At 31.1% G+C, this 20,808-nt stretch overlaps 1 protein-coding gene across 1 annotated transcript; it reads right to left on the bottom strand.

The window, feature by feature from the left end:
* Window positions 1-3,814: 3,814 nt before the first annotated feature.
* On the bottom strand, window positions 3,815-8,447 carry LOC110732451. The gene is made up of 2 exons (XM_021912395.1): window positions 8,162-8,447; window positions 3,815-6,463 (listed from the first exon to the last, which is right to left on the bottom strand). Exon 2 carries the CDS (start codon window positions 6,411-6,413, stop codon window positions 4,059-4,061), a length of 2,355 nt encoding a protein of 784 aa, XP_021768087.1. The 5' UTR covers window positions 6,414-6,463; window positions 8,162-8,447; the 3' UTR covers window positions 3,815-4,058.
* Between the last annotated feature and the right edge of the window lie 12,361 nt (window positions 8,448-20,808).

Below are 20,808 nucleotides of genomic sequence, written 5' to 3'. Positions count from 1 at the left end.
TTCATTTTTAATAGCAAAGATTAAAGGATATAACTTCAATTTATTTGCTTTCTTGTTCATCCTTGGATCCATGTTGGATGGTCTTAGTCACTTATACAACTATGTGCTTTCTCAAAAGGAAAGGGGTGAAAAAGCACAACAAAACAAAACATACATTATTTATTCAATATAAAGAGTTGGTGATTGGGCCATATTGCACGAGGAATCGTCGGCAATGTTTTATTGGGCCGTATCTAATAGCCCACGAAAAAAAGGGTCGATTGATTCAAAGAATTGATGAAGTGATTGACACTGTATCTTTTAACTAAGAGTAAAATGAAACTTGTTAATAATAATGAAATTTTTTCATGGTAAATGTTTTATTTGTCGTTGGAAAATTTTCTCATGCATTTTTCTTCCTAAAAAAAAATAATTAGTGATCGGGATATAGACTCTTTTTGGTTGAGACCACACAGAAAAATTACATTGCCAGTAAAAATACATGCTGCTTTTGCAACAGAATAAGTAGAAAGGTAGTCATAACTCATCAGTCATCATTGCGAATTTTTGATGATTTTTTTTGGTTTTTTCTTTAGGGATATTTTTGGTGGTTAGTATCCAAATTATTACGTACTCTCTAATCTAATACAAAGTATTTGAGATACAAAAAATTAAATAATAAAAAATTATGAATATTTTATAGTTAAGTCATACTGTCATCTAACATACAACATTACTTCTTAGTTGTATTTCCCTAAAAGCCGTGTAGAAAAGAATTGACATAAACAATGACGACAACAAAATGGAAATTTTCCGTTGATTGATTTTCTTAAGGCAACGATATTTCAACAATATTATTGAAATCGGCAAAACAATACCACATCATAGTTTCCTTTTAAATGTGATTGAATAGCAAAAATAGGTAGCCATAATGTTATGTCCCTCTTAATGTCAATGTTGTCTATACTCATCTCTACCTCTCTAGTACCAAGTTGCGTTTCTAATTTATGAGACTCGTGGTAGTTGGTAAATTGGAGGAAATTGTGTCAATTGCATGATGCAAATTGTACAATGGGGCATTACATTTTGATGGTACATTAGGAAGAATCGTATCAACAAAGATAGTACTTACATTAGTTGCTTCTAGGATATTTGATCATCGATGTGAAGGAAAACACTAATTTCTTGACAGAATAATTGGGTAGATTTTTGTTTGGTGATTTAAGTTACATAAATAACGTGTGTGTGTGTGTGTGTGTGAAAGCATGTTGAGGGTCTTGCTACTCCAAACTTAGTAATTTTTCCTTTAAATTAGGGTTTTTTTTTTTTTTTTTTTTTTTTTTTTTTTTTTTTTACCCTAGTGAAATCCTCTTAATTTGATTAGGATGAGATTTGATCCAACGACATTCGCCCTAAAGCTAAACTATTTTATATTCAAATTCTAATTTAGTACATTTACAAAGTAATATAGGATTATTAAGTATTATTTTTATATGATTGAACATATATTTAGTTAGGGACGAAAATAACACTACATGTCATATCATTTGTGAAGAAAAAACGATAAGCAAACAGGAAGGCCGGCCATGATGCATGTGTATTATTGTACATACATGTGTATATTTTAATTTACACACACAAGGATCACCAACTAAAATGAATGCTAGCAAAGGGCCCTTGAAAGCAAAGCTAGAGATGATGCCATATGATACGTCAAGTTAGACAATGATACAAGACATGAAAGTTACAAATAAAATAAAACAATGTATAGTATAAGATTTCTATCTAATATAGTACCTTGCTTTGTTTTTTTTGCTATGATCAAAGTTAAGGGATAGCTAGGTAAAGCTGTTTTTGTTCAGTTTTTAGTTTTCTTGTTAGGTGTTGGATTCATAAGTTTAGCTTTCCATGTTACCTCTACTTGTTAAAGCCATGCCAAACAAGTCCTACATACCAATCACTTTCTTCTTCCTGTTTTTTTTCATAAAAAAAATGTGTAGATGTTATATAACAATAACTTTATTATAATATAATCGTATGTATATTATATGAATATATGATTGACATACACTCAAGTATCCAACTTCCAAACCATGTTCTCTCTTGGAAAAGAAACGGCAAAAACAATGATAATAAGTAACATAATACGTTGAGATGTGACTATTCTTCTACAGCAATGCAATCGGATAATATATATATGCCATATTTTATAATAATGCTAATATGTTTGGCTTAGATGATGGACCATATCATTAGATTTAATTTTCAAACCACGATAATGAAATAAATAAGTATCAGAATGAAAACGTGGATTAGTTCTAACAATTCACATTATAGAAATAATCTTTCAAATGTACTTCGTAGTAGATTGGAACTATTGAGAAAGTTTTGTGTACAATTATCTTATATGAGACGCTTATAAATATCTCTACATATCACTTAAAAATAAATTTTCACTAAAGTTGTCATGATCTTACAATAGATTAATTTGAGAATATCTCATTCAAGACCGGCCGTTCTTTTTCACCCTAGCATTTTCAAGCCTCTAAATTTAATTTGGTGCTACCCCTAAACCCAAAAATATGCACCATAATTAAATGGTGCACTAATAGCCTCAAAAGGAGAGAATTAGATGGATTTCATTATCAACTACCAAAATAGAATACATCCAAGATAAATTGATGACATTAGAAAACATAAAGTGAGACGATAAAAATTTAGAAGTAACATCATTGGGTCAAAACAAAAAAGAAAATAAAAATAATAAAAAGGTGTGACAAAGATTAGATTAGGTGAAAGCAAAGGGGATTATTTGGTTGATAAGGTTAAGATGCATGGGTCATAATGGGTGGGTGAGTGGGTGATTGTATGTATAATCCATTTATTATTATTCGGACATGGAACTATATTGTAAGAAAAAAATGGGAAGTTGGGACCATTATTTAAAAATGGACCCATTTTTCAATTCCAAACAAAGATTTCATAATTGGCTTAATTTTCCCACACCTAATGAAATGAAGGTGTAAGGCAAAAAAAAAAAAAAAAAATTATAAATGGACCACTCATTGAAGCTCAGACTTTAAGCCTTTGCTTGGAAGGATTTCTACAGTTGATCCTTTGTACTCAAGTGAGGACATGCGAGATATAAAGAGATTTTTCGAGAAGAAACTCAATCGATGGATTGATTAGATGCCGCCTAATTTTATTTTTAAAATAGTTGGGGTGGTACTTAAAGTTTGGGGTCAAGTATTGTATGATAAGTATAAAAAAAGATAAGAATAGGATTATATTGAATAGAAAATTTATCATGAACATTAATTAGTTGGCTATATTAATCAACATAAGTACTCTATACTTCTATAGTAAATACGAAGTATAACTTTTTTTTTTTTTTTTTCCAACAAAATATAACTTAATGAGTGTTACAATCAAATTCCCAAAAGTTAGCCCTCTGGCCATTTGATGAACTCATTTGTTGATTTCGAAACCCACAACATAATGGGCCCTAAAATTTAACGATAACCATTGAAGCCCATGGGCCATGTCTGACACTAGAAAGATTGGGCCAATCCAGCTGAAAGGAGCGAATGAGAGAGAAACTAGGCCCAAGTTATAAATAGCATTATGAATGAATTCTTGGACAATAAAGGCATGGAAAATTCAATTTCAAAATATTCAGGAAGCATTAGTATAGTGAAGCTTCCTTCTCTTGAATATATTGGATGCCCCTCCAACACATGGAAGAAGAAATGCAAGCCTACTTGATTGAAAGGCCACAAGGACAATAAGAATCGCGTATAAGCCGTGTATATGTAAAGCTAATACTAACAGAAGATTTATATTTTCACTCCAAAGCATTTCAAAAAGTCAAAATGATATGATTTTATGTCTGGTAAAATCACGACGAAAAAACTTCTACAACTTATGAAGGCTCATAAGAACAATGATCTATTCTACTATCTCTACATTACTCCGTATGTGACTATATTGTCGTGAGTTTCATGTACAGCATGATCCTTTTTTACAGAACAATGTTAAAGTTATCCTCCTAATTACATGTTGGAAACCGCCAGTTGTAATCAAATTTCTCCATTACTCTTGAGCATGATAGAAAATGGCGTGATTTTATCAGTACCTGAAGGGCTTGAATCATAGACTGGAGGCTCTATAATCCCATGGTCTTCCTCCATGTTAACGGGGTTGACGTCTGACATGGTCGAAGAAGCTTTAGGTGAGTGCACAAAATTATCATTGACGGCTTCATCTTCACCTTGGCCTAATTTTTCAGAGCTCTGATCCACTTCTGATGTAGTTGAAGTACTGCTCGAAGTATCATCTTTGTTCTCATGAGCAGCATCTGCTTTCTGATGAATATGATCAGCATGTACTTCTGCATTTGCTTCCAAACTTCCCACAAATTCTTCAGGATCTTCGTGTAGAGAATCTACCGAGTCAGAAGACTCACTTCTCGAGTCTTCAGAGCGGATAGAAGCATGATCACTTTCAGCAATCAAGTCTTTATTGGATTCCACGTCCTCATGCATTGAAAGAGTGGTTGGGGATTCAGTATGATCGGAATTAGAGGAGCTCACGGTGGACTCGCTGTCATGGCTTGATTCTCTCCCTGAAGAAGGAGGTCTCATTTCATGATCTCCCACTTGTTCTGGAACAAACACAGGTTTCATTTTAAGATAGGCAAGCTTCTCTGGTGTAGTAACCATGTTTCGAAATGTTGATCTGGTGTTAAAGGTTTCGTGCCTACGGAGTACTGCCTCTCTTCGGTCTGTTTCCATGAAGTCCTGTCTGGAAGTATCACCCATGAAATTATATCCGGTGCTAAAACTTTCATACCGGCGGAACACAGCGTCCTTGCGGTTTACTTCCACAAAGTCCAGTTTCAAAATGTCCCCCAAGGGATCATATCCTGTGCTTGAACTTCCATTTTCGTGAAATATTGCATCATTCAAATTCATTTCCGTGGTCTCCTCTATATGTTCTTCTGCAAGATTCTGAATACCTTTTGGAGAAGTACACGGAGATTCGAATGGATTTTTCCTTGGTACACTAACAGATGGAGCAGATCCAGGAATAGGTGGAATGCCAAACTGCTGCTGATATGTACTGACAGGAGTATCAAAAGGATTTACTCTTGTTGTAGAAATGGGTGGAATTTGGAAAGGAATTTCAGGGCGGTCCAAGTCTATCAAATTCCTCTCCGAAATCATTGAAAAATTCCTTTTCACCCTTCTCCTTGCTAAAAGATTTTCCAAACGTAAATCTCTTTCCAACTCAGAATTTCCTACAAGCCGGAGATTTTTCTCATCCTCTTCTGTCCACATAGTGACTTGTTTGCTTTCATCCTTTTCCACATTTGTGTTCTCCTCTTCCTCATCATCGTCATATTCATCATCAACTTCGTCATCATTACTTTCATCGTCTTCTGCTTCTTCCTCTTCATCTCTTTCCTCAATTGTTCTAGTAAACAGGCTTTCCAAATGTTGGCTCTTCTCCATTTCCATCCATGAACCTGCCACCTTATTTTCATCATCTCTAGCTTTGAGAGCTTCATTTTTATCAATGTCATCATCATTACCATCATCGCCTGAATCCTCACTACTGTGATCAGTAACAAGGGATTGCAAACCAAACTTAAGGGAGGCACCATGAGAAGCATCAGGATGTAATGGATCCTCGGAGTCTAGAAGTGGGTGAGTCTCCTGAGCACTTGGAATAACATCTGCAACTAAAGCATCAAAAGAGGACTTCTCCGCCCCATTAGACTCACAATCGGAATATTCATGATTAACAGTATCATCTGTATGTTTTTTCTGCATACCAGCATCATGGTGCAACTTGATAGAATCACCATACTCTCGATCCCAGGGTATTTGAGCATCTGCCTTTTCGAAGTTAGCAAACCCAAAATTATTATTGCTTTTTTCCTTGTAAATTGTGCTACCTTTACTGCGCTCTGCATTGCAGTATTCCTGGTCAACTACGTAAGCCAAGTCTCCAGTAACACTAATACCAGAACTCAACATCCCAGACGCTCTCATGCCCTTCTCTACTATGTCGTTTCTGACCTCAGAAAATCTATCTTTAGTTAAGATTCCTTCTCTATCAGCAGAATAAGTATGATCATTAACTTCAGTTGTCACACATGTATTACTCCTTTCTTCATGAGAGTTTACATTGCTGTCATTTGGTTGCCCATAGATTAATAAGGTTCCCAGCAAAACAGCAGCGCTAATAATGACTGGGGAAGCAGACACCAGGAGAAAGAATAGGAAAGGGAAATATCGATGTAAACATATAAAAAATAATAGCATAACAATAATAAATGGATGATCTAATATTGATCTACAAACTCTCCGGAAAGATGTCATCTTGGATTTTCCCTTTGGATACTGATGTCTCAGAGAGCCAACTGCCATCTATTTTCTCTTATTCTGAATACTTTTGTGTATAGAACCCCAATATGTTTCTGAAACAGTAAGATTGCTACGTTAAAAACAGATTAAAAGAGACACTGTGGCAACGATTTCTTAACTATATGTTTAAAGTTCCATTCATTATTCAAGTACAATTGAAGAATGAAAAACAAACCGAACATTGTGCTCAGCATATATGGCAATAACTTCTGTAAACTAGAGTTTTAGTGAAACATAAACATTGAGAAAGTGGTCACCAAACACAAAGCATTCGAATGATGACAGCAAACTATACCACATTAGCTGATTCCTTCTATCTTTCTTTCTTTAAACTACACATTGGATTATTAAATAATCATGACACACGTGACTATAGCCTACTACAGAGCACTCGATAACAAAAGAAAATAGAAAGTCACTCAAACATAGGCAATAAAATCCATGAGAAACATCATCTAGTTTTACCATACTCCGTACAATTTTAGGCCACCTAGTGTAATCCATATTTGCTTTAACTTGTAACAATTACCATAATTTTATGAAGCTATTATACATGTAAAAACAACCTCAATAATAATTATATAAAATTCACATCCATCTTGGCATTCTTATGGCACGTTTATAATTGATGTGCACTTTAGCACATGGTTTCCTTCCATTCAACCATTTATCTTATGACCGAAATACATTTTTCAGGGTTCAAATGCTCTGATAATCTAGATAATCATTTCAAAACCATATCAACCCTACATACAAATATACAATCATATTGAGATTGCCATTGGCCCCTTTGGTATGATCCCCCGTCATAAATCCAATATACCTTAACACATGAGAAAGAACCTTGATCAAAGATTCACGCATTTAAATAACACAAAAGATGAGAGGAAGGTGCTATTCCTTCCGAACATATTCAACTTTTGGAGAAGTTTACTTGCTATAAAGGGAAGGATAAATAGATTTTCTTATCTCTTGCTCTTCTTCACATCCTTTTCCCTCCAAACCCCTTCCTTCAAACACACTATAATCTTCACTAATCAATTTAAGTACACAAATTATTTGCTTAAATCTTTCTCCTGAAAAGATATATTAATGTAATATAAGTCATTGTTTTCGAAACGAGGAAGTGAATTAATGATAATCTTTCCCTTCCCTCATTCTAACTAATCACTAATTGCTCCTTTGCCTTCATTCCCTTCCCTCCAAATCCCTTCATCCGAACTCATCACTGATCATTCAGATTTTCGAGCACGCTAATTGCTCACCTCTTTAACCTTATTGTTCAAGAAGTGACAGTTATTTTGTTTGAGAAGGTAAATCAATTTTAATAGAGTAATAGACATTAACATTGGCTTATTGAAAAAAAAAAAAAAAAAAAAAAAAAACAAAAAAAAAAAGAGTGATCTCTAAGATCATACGAAGTAAAATTCAACAAAAATCATACATCACCAATGTTGAATATTCTAAATTCCACAAATTCAGCTCAATTCATAATATATAAAGATCAACCAATTTAATGACTTGAACATAATCGCAATTGCAATAAATCATTTCAACAATCAAACTATGCATGAATGTCAACACTCAACAATAATACAAACACAAAACCAAAACTTAAAACAATCGACAGTCATTGTAATAAATAATTCAAACAATCGAAAGTTCTGTTTTCTATCTAATCAAACGAAAAATGAATGCTAAAATCAACCCAGAAATGAAAAAAAAATTAGCAAGATTAAAATAGAGCATACCTTCATAAATTATATATATGTGATCGCAAGAAAAAAATGGAAGTTTAAGGATAGAATTGAGGAGAGAGAAAAAGAAAAGTGGAAAGGGGAGAAAATGAGGAGCACGTAAGAAGAAATGAAGGTTGAAAAAAGAGGTTATTGGGAAGATAATGAATGACCAAAAATGGAGGTTGAATTCCCTTCTTTTCAGGAATTTTAAATTGTCAAACAGGTGGGAGTAGACTCATAACATAGCGGTAGGGTGGTGGTAGTGGTATGCTAGCAATACCATTATATCACACGATGTGTTATCACTATTCCACTCAATTGACTCTTACTTTTGTTATTTTTCTAAATACAACTATTCTCAATACAATTATTCTCTTGTCGTGAGTAAACAAGACATTCGAATAAGGATTTTGATTAGCATAATCATTAATGATAATCACTTGAGAGTTTTGATTAGCATAATCATTATTGATAATCATCGAAGGGTTTTGATTAGCATAATCATTATCTATAATCACATAAGTCAAAATTTTAAATCGTTGGGGAATCAAAAAAAAATCACATAGCTCATTTGCCATTATGGCAACTGCTATATTATACGGAGTAACATTTAGGTAAAATAGTTGATTTATATTTTTTTTTTTTTTAAATATTGGCCAATTATAGAAATTAAAGGTTGTGGAACTAGGCTGGGGGAGGTCGGGCCTCCACCCGTCCTCCCCTTGTCTTCGCCGCTAGACAATCAAATATGTTGGATGCAGATAGTGGAAAATAACTTTGTGACTTTAAAATCAGATGTTTAAATTTGGATATTTAGTTTAAGTATAGTTCGGTTTAGAATTGGTTGTCAAATACGGTAAATAAGAGTTAGTCAAGATAAGTTAAGCATGTATGTATAATACGGAATTTTTATTCTTAAGAATCCCATGTTGTCTTCTCCGTTAACAATGTAAATCCTAATCGGATAAGTTTTGCAACAATTTAACACTCAAACAACTCATTCTTCCTCCTCATACGGTTCCATTTCAAAACCAAGAAGATTGATAACTTGCACTACATGTCTACACTATCCACGTTACCTCTTCAACATCGTACTCGAAGTAGAATTATTCAACTTTTTCAAACCAGGTAGTGTTTGGGCCCAACTTGAATTAAATGGTGGGCTATCCTAAATTTAGGTTTATATGCCTAAAGCTTAGAGCCCAGCCTAGACCCATTTGCCTGAGATTAGCCACTTACTTTGACAAAATAATCCTGAACATTATGAACTCTGCTTAAATACCGATTCACAAATTTATACTAACATAACTTAATCAAAATCATACTCAAACAATATGTATTTTTATACTTCCTCTATATTTTTTTAATTGCATTACTTTGTAAATTGCGGACTCTTAGGTAATTTTTGGAGATGAGAGAGAAAAAAAATAAGGATAGAGATAGAGAGAGTTTATTAACAAAAAAAAAAAGTGATGCAACTAATTTAAAACTTCCATTTTAGATGACACGTCTAATTTAAAACTTTCGTTTTTAGAGAATGCAACTAAAAAGAAATGGAGGAAAATAAAAATAATACAATTACTATTTTACTTATATCGTCCGTAAATAAAAGCCCCACTATTATAATTTATAAACCCTCAAGTTTGGGCTCAACCTAACATTGTCTTTCGACATCTTTTTGCAAATTATGATTGGGCTTTTAGCAGGGCTTCCATTGCAACATACGATCGAACATGTCCTATGAATCTATGACCGGTCCATGCCAAAGTTTTTTTTTTTTTTTTTTTTTTTTTTTTTTTTTTTTTTTGGGTCAACGTGGAAGCCCTGCTATGGATCTATGATCGTATGTTGCAATGGAAGCCCTGCTAAAAGGCCAATCATAATTTGACTGCTAAAAGCCCTACTAAAACGTTGACCCAAAAATTTTAGTTGAATTTTGTTACCCTATTCATAGTGCCTCAAGTAAGGAACGACTGAGCTAGATAAGTGACTAAAACTAAAATTCAACTTGTATGATGACTCAGATCAAAATTGACTTATCCAACTAGTATCGATTTGAACCCAGCATGCAATTTGACGAACTTATCTAGAAGAGACACTACAATTCTTAGTTACAACTCTTTTACGATTCAAGTTAACAAGATTTTGTAATTCTCGTTACAATATTTACTACAACTTGATTGTTCAATTGCATTTATGATTATGATGGTTGTGCAATAAGAATTGAGTACGCTTATCATGATATTTAATTAAGTCCTTGGATTTACGTCTGCACTAATAACCAATAACGCTCAAGGAAAATGATTTAACCAACCTTTCATTTTAACTATGACATGTGCAGTGGATTTTACCAACCTTTCATTTTAACTATGCCAATAGTTGTACTTTTATTGCACCATACTGTGCTTTTGAGTCAAGAGAGTAGGCGAGTAGCCAACTTTGTTTATATTTTGTCATATTATTTATCAATTAAATTTGTGTCAATAATTTGGCTTTTTTTAATACGAAGTAGTATATTCATATCCACATATTAACATCATTCCTCATACATTTCAATAAGATCATCCTTCCTTAGACGTTTTGTATTTAAGAATTTCTAACTTGTATATTACCTACAAGTCACATCAAATATATTATACACTACTATAAAATTTTAAAAAATACTTCTAAAATTATATTTGAATAATAAGTATGTATATATGCCAAGTTTTTATACTAGAATAAGCTCAAAAATCTCATCTCAAAATATAATAATAATAATAATAATAATAATAATAATAATAATAATAATAATAATAATAATAAATAATAATAATAATAATAATAATAATAATAATAATAAGATATAGAGTAATATAAATATATATCCCCATCAATCATACCGGAAAAAATGCAACAAAAAAATTCATCTCTAGATTAATTAATAATATATATTACGACTAATATGAGTAAAAAACATATAGATATCCCCATCAGTCATCAATCGTAATATGTGAGACAATGACTGGTTCATACGTGTATTATTCGTTAATTAATTGTAAGTTGCAAATTATACATAATAATGTATTAATATTCGTCGTCATCCATGATATGAATGGTTCCTTCTAGATCACCAAGTGGCTTAGTCTTGCCGTTCACTCACATTCATCGATAATTTAGGTATTAATTATAATACATGTTATTCCTTAATTTTATATTAAGATATATAAAACCTGAGTACAAAGAGTCTTAATGTCTCGCTTGGGGGAGTGAGACGCCAACATCTTAACAAGATTTCCTTTATTTTCTTTCTTAATGGACAGTTAAATAATAGTTCGTAAGTTATATTATTATATCACTCCTGGCCTTGACGTTAATATATTATACGGATTGGAGTATGTATTTATTTTACTTTTCCTTCTCCTTTTGGTGTAGAGATAGTTGCATTGAACAAAATTTATATATGAATCGGAATTTGATTTTAAATTTTGAGTAGCCCCCTTATAGTTTAATCAACCCAAAACTCGTAGATTTACATATGTCATTGAAATTCTAGCTTGATTAAGTGCCATCGACATATATATATATATATGAAATTATAAAACTAGAAAACTATATTCTTATAGAAAAAAAAAAGTCAAATTAAATCGAAATCTTATCTTGTGCAGATGAACCTGGCAAGATTTAGTGACCAAACCTCGCCCTATAGGAACACTTAGCTAGCTGCATATTGATATAAGGTCAAGGTCGATATATAATGTGAATTATGCGAAGTAGGTTATAATATACAGAGGTTATTCTATATATGCATGATTGCATGAACACCAACCCCACGAAAGTTAAGTCGATTTACCCTAAAATATTTCTCAAATATAAAATGAGTAGCTTGTTGTCGACACGATTGCGGCCATGATTTTGTTGCATAAATACCATTAAATTCAACGGTCATTACAAGTAACCCACCTGGGCACCTATAGTGAAAAGGGTCGTCATAGTATCATAGATGTAGTTATTTTACTAGACTTAGATGACGAAGCTGACTTAATGAATCACTAATGACCTTGAATTTCATATGCTCTCGTCTCTTGATTAAAGGGCACTTCATTTCTTGTTAGTTGTTACCTATCAAATTTTAATCATTTATTAGTGTTTTGACTGCGCTATACGGCTATACCTTCGTAATTTTATAGAATGTCTATTCCCACTCCACTAAAAAAACGTTTCAACCTACACTACTTCATACTACGTAGTTATACACAATTATAACTTCTCTCCCGGTTCTAAGAGATCCTGGAATCGATTCTCACCTCCCGCCCTTCTGGCTCTCTAAACACCCAAAAAATAAAAAATAGACACAACTAGTTTCATAAACTTAAAGGGGGTGATCGAACTAGTATAAACATTAACTCAATATTGGTTTTTGTTGTTATAGTTTGTTGTAAGACTTGTTAGTCATGGTAGGTAGACCATCGAAGAAGAAACACGATAAAACGACAACAAATAATAAGGTGCAATATGTGGGGTATTTGTGATGTTATTTCCACAAAAAATATATTTCCTCCGTTTCTTTATATTTGCAACATTTCTCTAAAATGAAAATGTTACAATAGTTGCAACACACTATAAAAGGAAGGTTTTTATGGTGAAAATTGTATTATTACCTTTATATAAAACTCATGGCCCACTTGATTATACTCCTAACAACCTCTTAACCCTATTTTAAGTATATTAAATCATGTGATGTCCACTTTTCTTAAATATTACGATAAAATATGTGTTGTAACTATAAAGAAACGTGAAGGAAGTGTATAAACAATGATTCAGTAAAAATAAGTTTAATCGATATTAAAAATGAAAAAAAAATGCCGTACGTAGTAATGTCAGCTCACTGCACCTAACAACCAAAAGCACTAAATAATAATTTCATATCAAAAACATCAATCAACTCTAATATTATAACTTGAAGAAAGTCACTAATAATGAATATCCAAAGTATAAATCTAATACAGTATTAAAATTTGATGGAAAGTCATCATAAATTTCACTAACTAAAAAGATTTGTAAAGCAATTGTTTCATTAATTGTATATTTTGTGGAATAATTCTATGTGAAATATGTAAGAGGAAGCACATGCCTTCCCTATAAGCAGGGGCGGACCTATTCATGTGTCTGGTGGTGCACGTGACTCACCAGTTAAAAAAAAAAATAATGTTGAATCAAAGAGACCCGTTAATATAAATAACAGGTCTCTTTGATGTAAAAATATCAAAAGAACTTTGACTCTGTCACCTATCACTCTCTCAACGTGTTTTTTTTGTTAAATATCAAAGAGACCAGTTATTAAGATAACGGATCTCTTTGGTGTTGCTGCGTATCGTGCTGCTTTCTTTAATAATTAAAGAGATCGGTTCTTAAGTTATCTCACTTATTATTATTATTATTATTATTATTATTATTATCATTATTATTAGTTTTAATAATTTTTGCTTCTATTTATATCCCCCAAAGCTTATCAATTAAGTAAAAAAACATAAAGTTAATGTAATAATTTTATAGTATAATTTGTTTGTAACATGTTATTTGTAATACTTTTGATTTGTAAGATTGAATTTTTAAGTACTATTTTGTTGTAATATGGATTTTTGCGTCCTATTTTTGTATTGAAATCAATTTGGTGAAATATATATATATATATATATATATATATATATATATATATATATATAATCTTAGAATTGAAATTAATTATAAATAAGATTTGGAAAAATAAAAATGTACTTTTACAAATGATCAATAATTGATGGTGACTCACCACCTCAAAAATTCTAGGTCCACAACTGCCTATAAGCTATAGCTAGTTTCATCCAACTCCTGCCAACCCTAATAAAAAAGCTTAGCTTAATTATACTTAATTAATCTGTCATTTATTTGTAAACTACGGAATGTGTAGACAAATCGAGGTACCACTAGAACAATATTTGTATGCCAATCTAATAATCTAACTCGGTATTCTATGGCTAGTTCTTTCTTGGGCAGCACATTGTCAACACGTGTGCCACCAATGTCCATTGGTTGAGACACAGAATTTCATGATTGATGGAATCTAAATACACCTTTGAAACAACTATTTTTCCTATTAAAAAAATTTAAAAAAAAATTGATAAACATAACCCTAAATTAAAAATAAAATATCCCTAAATTAAAAATAAAATATTGTATATATGATAAACACTAGTTATACACTTACACTGATTTACACATGATTTTGTCATAAATTTTTAACTTAATTTCATTTTATAAAGTCTTGTTAATGCTTAGGGAAATGCATTTATCATTATCTTCTTAAAAAAAAGTTTATTTGCAATTTAGGAGAATAATGAAAAATCACAATTGATGTTTAAACTGACTATGTTCAAGTTACTTAAACTATCACTCTATATGAAATTTTATAATCTTATTTGATCATATTACTTTTATTATTACTCGTATTATTTACTTAGCTCTAAAAGATAGGATATGATATGATTACGGCTCTGTTCTTTTGAACTGCTCTGCTGAGCCATGCTCTGCTCTGCTGAATATAAATGAGTTGCTTTGCTCTGTTCTACTTCGTTGACACCTGCTTTACTGAAATCTGCTCTATTTACCTAGAAACTCAAAAGAATATGGCCATATCTGCTCTAATCCATATGAATATCGACTAAGGAAAAAAATAAGAGTGTGTATAAACATACAACTATACAAGAAAAATAAACACCAACAGAAAAACATACGGAGTAAAAGAAAAGCTCTCCTTAAATTTAAAAAATAAAAAATAAAAGATACGGGGAGAATATGAAGAAGTTTGAGATTTCAGTAACATGCCGGCCAATTGGAGACAAGATAACTATTCCACGTGTCACCACCCAAAAACTTGTGTTGATCATTGGCGTCGATGCTCAGAATCAAATCCCTTGCCGCTACAGCACAATAACTTCTATTACCGGTCACTCACTATACGAGCAGTGCAATTTACTCAGCTCCTTAATCCTTCATTTTGTTTCTTGTACTACTAGTAATTTCTTTTTACTCCGTACTTCTTACTTATCATATTGGAAAAAAGTATGATAAAATTACAATTTTTTTTTTTTTAGGAAAATGATAAAATAACACTTCAATTAGTGTAATTAATTTTTTATTATACAAGTAATTGTTATTTTTATATTTAGCTACAGTACTTATTATACCATTACATGTATTTTTGGACATTATAGTATATTACATGCGTTTAATATTATTTGCAACTATTTGACATAAAGTATGAGTAAAAAATGTCTAATCATTGTAAATAATATGAAGTAGAGGTAGTGTAACTTTTTTTTTTTTGATGCAATGTATAACATCTTTAAATTCTTGTAATAACTACAACTCTGCGATTACTCAACATACACACATTTTATAAAACATCACATATTTATCTATGATTTATAGTACGTGGAAAGACACCTCATTGCAGTTATTTTTCCCATACGAAACCAAGCTTGTTCATCAATCAGAAGACCATTTATCCATAAATACATATAGGAATGAAAACAGTGATTTTTCTAGATTTATTCAGTATCAAAAGAAACTAGCTTAACAAGATGATGAACAACAATATTGTTGTCTCTTTATACATGGCCACCACCTAAAAAGACAAACTGAAAGCAAAATTGTCATCTAAATTGAAATTGAGATCGTTATAGGAGCAATACTTGATCCATTTGACATATATTAACTTCATTCAAAAAAAATGCAATAACATATATAGATTATTTACCCAATATAAGAAGAGTATTAACGTATATTGACTTAGAGCAAATTTTGCTCCCTCTACTTCTTTGAAGTGCTTCATTGGAGCTTATTACACATGTTAATGCAAACTTTGACCAATAATATTTTAAATTAAGTATAAATTACAACAATTAAATATTAATAATCTATTTATTGAGACGATTTCAACAAATTTTCACAAGACTATATTTTTTCTTATATATAATTCACAAACATTGATTTAAATGGGTTAAGTAAATAGTGCAAAAAGTCCCAATAAGATACTTAAAAAAATGGAGGGAATATAAATTTTTCAAATGGTGGCCTTACTTCAGGCCCATAGTAGTAAAAAAAAAAGTGATTTTTTTTTAGAAAAAATACGAAGTAGTAAATAAATAAACTACTCATTAAAAACAGAAGATTAATTATTTAGTTAGGAAATTATTTAAATCTTTTTGGACCATTTAGAGGCCAGGTGATTATAAAAGGTGCCAATGTACATAGTAAACTATTTGGATCTAGTCAATTATCGGACCCAATATGTCCTCGTAAAAATCTAAATGTCACATAATAATTCATGTACTCTAACAAAGCTAGTATTATTCATTAGTACAATATACCCTTGATTAGATTGATTACAAATTACAATACGAAGTATATAAGTACAAGTCCTAAGTACAGATGTGCTAGAATGTTGCACTATTATATTTATGTTTGTATATATTGTCAGGTATACTCGGGTGTAAAATAAAAGTCAGCTCCTTTAATAAATTGCGGAATGGGAGGCTGGATGCGGCTACTTTGAAAGGCCTTGATTTGACACCTCGGAGGCTGGATAGTCCTCGGTTCCTTATACCTAAAGCAGGACTCCTATGTAGAGAATTTATTCCAAAATACCTCTACACCAGCACTTTTTTTCCAGAAACACATAGGCATAATATTTTTCTCAGAAATTCCAATAATGTATGTGTATGTAATGTCTATATTTCATGGCTGGGTCCTTGTTTTAGCGACTTTAAAGTCGTTAAGTGATGTCTACATTTGACAATTACTAATGCTTGATTAGTAATTTCCATGCCCAAAAAGTCATAAGTTGAAGACCTGTTGACGACAATCATATAAATGCATAATAGTTCAAAACTTTAATTTAATACCTCTTGTATGTTTCAAGACAACGACTTGCACTAAGAAAAATGAAAAGAAAGTATGACATTGTCATTTTCATCACACACTATACACAAGAATTTATTTGAAGTACTATTCTTTTTAAAATGTTAATAATAGATTAAAAAAGATATGATATATACTTTCTCTATTCATTTTAATTTGAAGATAAAAACTTTGACAAGAGTTTTACATATTATATAATAATTATAATTATTAATAATATGTAAATAAATAATACTCATTTAGGTTTTATTTCGCTTGTCCGTAGTTACAAAATAATACAGAGTAACTTTCAATAGTAGTTTAATTCAAATGTTTAAATTAAAGTTAAATGAGACAAGTAAAAAGAAACGAAACAACTACTTTTATTTAATTATGTGTAATGATCACTCTAGTGGTGGATCCCAGGGGGAATAATATCACTTTAGTTGCTTGTTTGTATCTCTATCTGTGTTGGAACGATTGATCCCATAGCACATTATATATTAATGAGGCAAAGCTAAAGATTACGCTAAACCTTGCATCGATCATTGCATTATAAATTCCAAGTGCATGATTTCATTTTTAATATAGTAGCCATTAACGCGACCAAATATCTTTGCTGCATATATCTATTAAGTTATACTGTTAGCTGGCTAAAGGATAAAACAAGATGCTATGATGCTAACAAACATTTTTAAGTTTTAGTGCAACTTAGATTCTACTGCTACGTTGATACGTAGAATTCTTTCATCTTTTATTTTGGACTCCGTAGTTTTTATGTTAGTGTATTAATTTCTAATTTCATTTATCGATTTCCTTTGAGAGGTACAGTGCTACGCGTAAATCTTAATGTGAAAAGTAAACTATAGCTGATCTGAATTTCTACATATATATGTAGAAAATCAGATAGCTATAGTCAAACCTATTAGTGAACTGAGTAGGGCTTGGCTTGGTCAAACTCGAATCAGGCGAACACAAGAAAGCTCGATTTGATATCTAAATGAGTTAAGCCTAAGCTATCCTTCTTATGATAAATAAACTAGAGATTTTCATAGATTAATGATTTTTCGACCTATTTATATACTAGTTGAATCTTTGGGACTAAAATAAACTAGCTACTTCGTAGCTTATTGAACTATTTCGTAAACCCAGTAGTTCAGAATCATTGAGCATTAAATCAGCTATCGAGCTTCAAGCTGAGCCCCAAGCTGAGCCAATCTCATCTTTAGAAGTCCCCATTTTGAGCTGATGAACTCAATTTTTAAGGCTACTAGTCCTAAGCTCAGTCTCGGTTTGACTTGTTAACACCCCTAATTATATACTCCGTATCAAATGAGAGTTATATACAGATCTGTAATGATGATTAGCTAGAATTTGCAAGCGCCGCATTTACACGATCAAACTGTATGATAGTATGTTTTAAGTTATATTTATAGAATTAATTATGCGTTTGTCATTTGTATAGGCGTATAGCCGTTGGCCTGTTGCACAACTAATAAAATTATTCTGCATAAAATTCCAACCTCGTGTTTATACTTTAATATACGAAGTAATAATGTAAAGAATAATTCATTAATTCTCAACTATATTAAAAAAATTGGTGAACAAGTATATGACACATAATAAAAAAATTCATTAAGATATTTAAATACAAAGAAATGAAGCAAAATCTCGAGCTAATCAAAGAAGCCAAACAAAAAATAATTACATAAAGCTTATAGCTAATGAACGAAAATGAGCAATTAATAATTCCGGCATACTGATTTCTAATTCTCTACTCAACCATCACATGGTTAGTTTCCCACTTTAAGAAACAAAATAATGCCAAGGAGAAAAGTGGAGGTTGAATCAAATTATTAATTTTTTTTGTGCATGAATGAAATTATTATTGATTTGTACTTTCCAACCTTTTTCGTTATTTATTCCCCCATAGTTTCTGTCTATTCTGTTTTGAATTTATTAATTCCACTTTAATTTTAGTTTCAACAATTTTAATAAGTCTTGTATAAGGCGGGAGTACGTTAATTTTATTATACATGGTCAATTTAAGGGTAACTTTAATCTCTTTAATGGTAATTTTTAATTTATAATGAGTTTGATTATATTTCAATGTGTAATTTCTAATAGATACATGCAATAAAGACTAATATAATTAATTTAATACATTATAAGTGTTTTTAAAAGGTAAAATTGATGTTAAAAAATAATGACTTTTGTAGAATTGTAGTTTATAAGATAACTTTAAATACTTTTAGGGTAACTATAACCCGTCTTACACAATAACTTAATGAAAGTTCACCTTAATCATAAATTTATGCAACAATTTATTATTGTCCAATAATCATAGTGAGTAAATTGTCTCAAATAAGTAATATTATTAGGTTAATACAGTAGTTTTTTCTTTTACTATTTTGTTTAAAAAAGTGCCACTTTATAATTTATTTTTGTTTTCTAAAAGAATATAAAATTCAATTCATTTGTTGCATTTCATAGATACTCCTAATACTATTAGAAAAATAAAAGATATATATACTCCTTAGAGCTACATATAAGAAACTATAAATAAGAGGGAAAAAAAGAAAATATAACATTAATTACACCGATTAACACGTGATTATATTAAACATTTCTAAATTAATATTACCAAATTAAGAATAATATTCATTGAATGAGTATTCTTAGTCATGAGGTTAGAGCATTTTCAATGGTTTAATTGTAAGGACTTACTTGCAAATATAAATAAAATATCTAGCTACATGCTTACTATTGGAAAACAAAAAATTGGGCAACATGCAGGCTAGTGCAGCTCAAACAAGCTACAAGCTTACCATTGAAAATTTGGAACACTTACAAGCCAAAAAATGTTATAGCTTAAAAATTGATGTGGCAAAGCAAGCTATATAGTATTGTAGCTTACCATTAGAAATGATTGCCTCTTACGTATATCATTACCTTAATTTTTCTTTTTTATTTTTTTTTTATTTTTTTATTTTTAAACTAATCAATTCATTAATAAAAAGCCATACGACATCTATAAAGGAAATCTAAATTAACAAATACATAAAATTTAATCAAATTAGAGTTTCTTTCATCAAAGCTACGATCGTTGAAAGTACATCTCTCGCACACATCGCTTAATATGAAAACTAAATAAAATTAAGGGGAAAAGGTCGGAAATAATCTAATTTTCGAAGAAATTAGACTATTTTCGATCTCTAACACATAAGAATTTGGAGAGACCCTAATGAGAGAGGAGAGAAGAGGAGAGGAGAGGCCAGAGACAACGATCAAAGCTTTACTTGAGACTGTAGACTACAAGAAGGGACGTGTTATAGAAGGTAGGAAATTGTGCACCATAATTGAGAAAATGATACAACTAAAAATATTAAGTGAAAAAAATAGTCAATTGACTTCATAAAACAATAAATATAGTCGTAATTAAATTTAACCAACCACAAAATTAATGAACGGTGGAGAAAAAATAAATATCAAGTCGGTGAATCAAGTGACAGAAAATCATGAATTACATCACCACCCGTTAATTTCCCATGATAAAAAATTAAAGACCTTTATTTAGTTTTTCATTTTCTTCCATTGATTTCTTCTGTCAGTGAGTCACAGCGTAGTACTTTACACTTAACTTACTCCGATAAAAAATGAACCAAAATAAGCAACGTGGCAGTTGTAAGCAGTTATTCAGTGCTACGCTGGTACAGCATTTTACGGTACACGTGGTTTGG

The sequence above is a fragment of the Chenopodium quinoa genome, unplaced genomic scaffold (genome assembly GCF_001683475.1).
Source record: "Chenopodium quinoa cultivar QQ74 unplaced genomic scaffold, ASM168347v1, whole genome shotgun sequence".
NCBI lineage: Eukaryota > Viridiplantae > Streptophyta > Magnoliopsida > Caryophyllales > Amaranthaceae > Chenopodium > Chenopodium quinoa.
The sequence above is the reverse complement of the archived record's forward strand: the minus strand, read 5'-3'. Positions and strand labels throughout refer to the sequence as shown.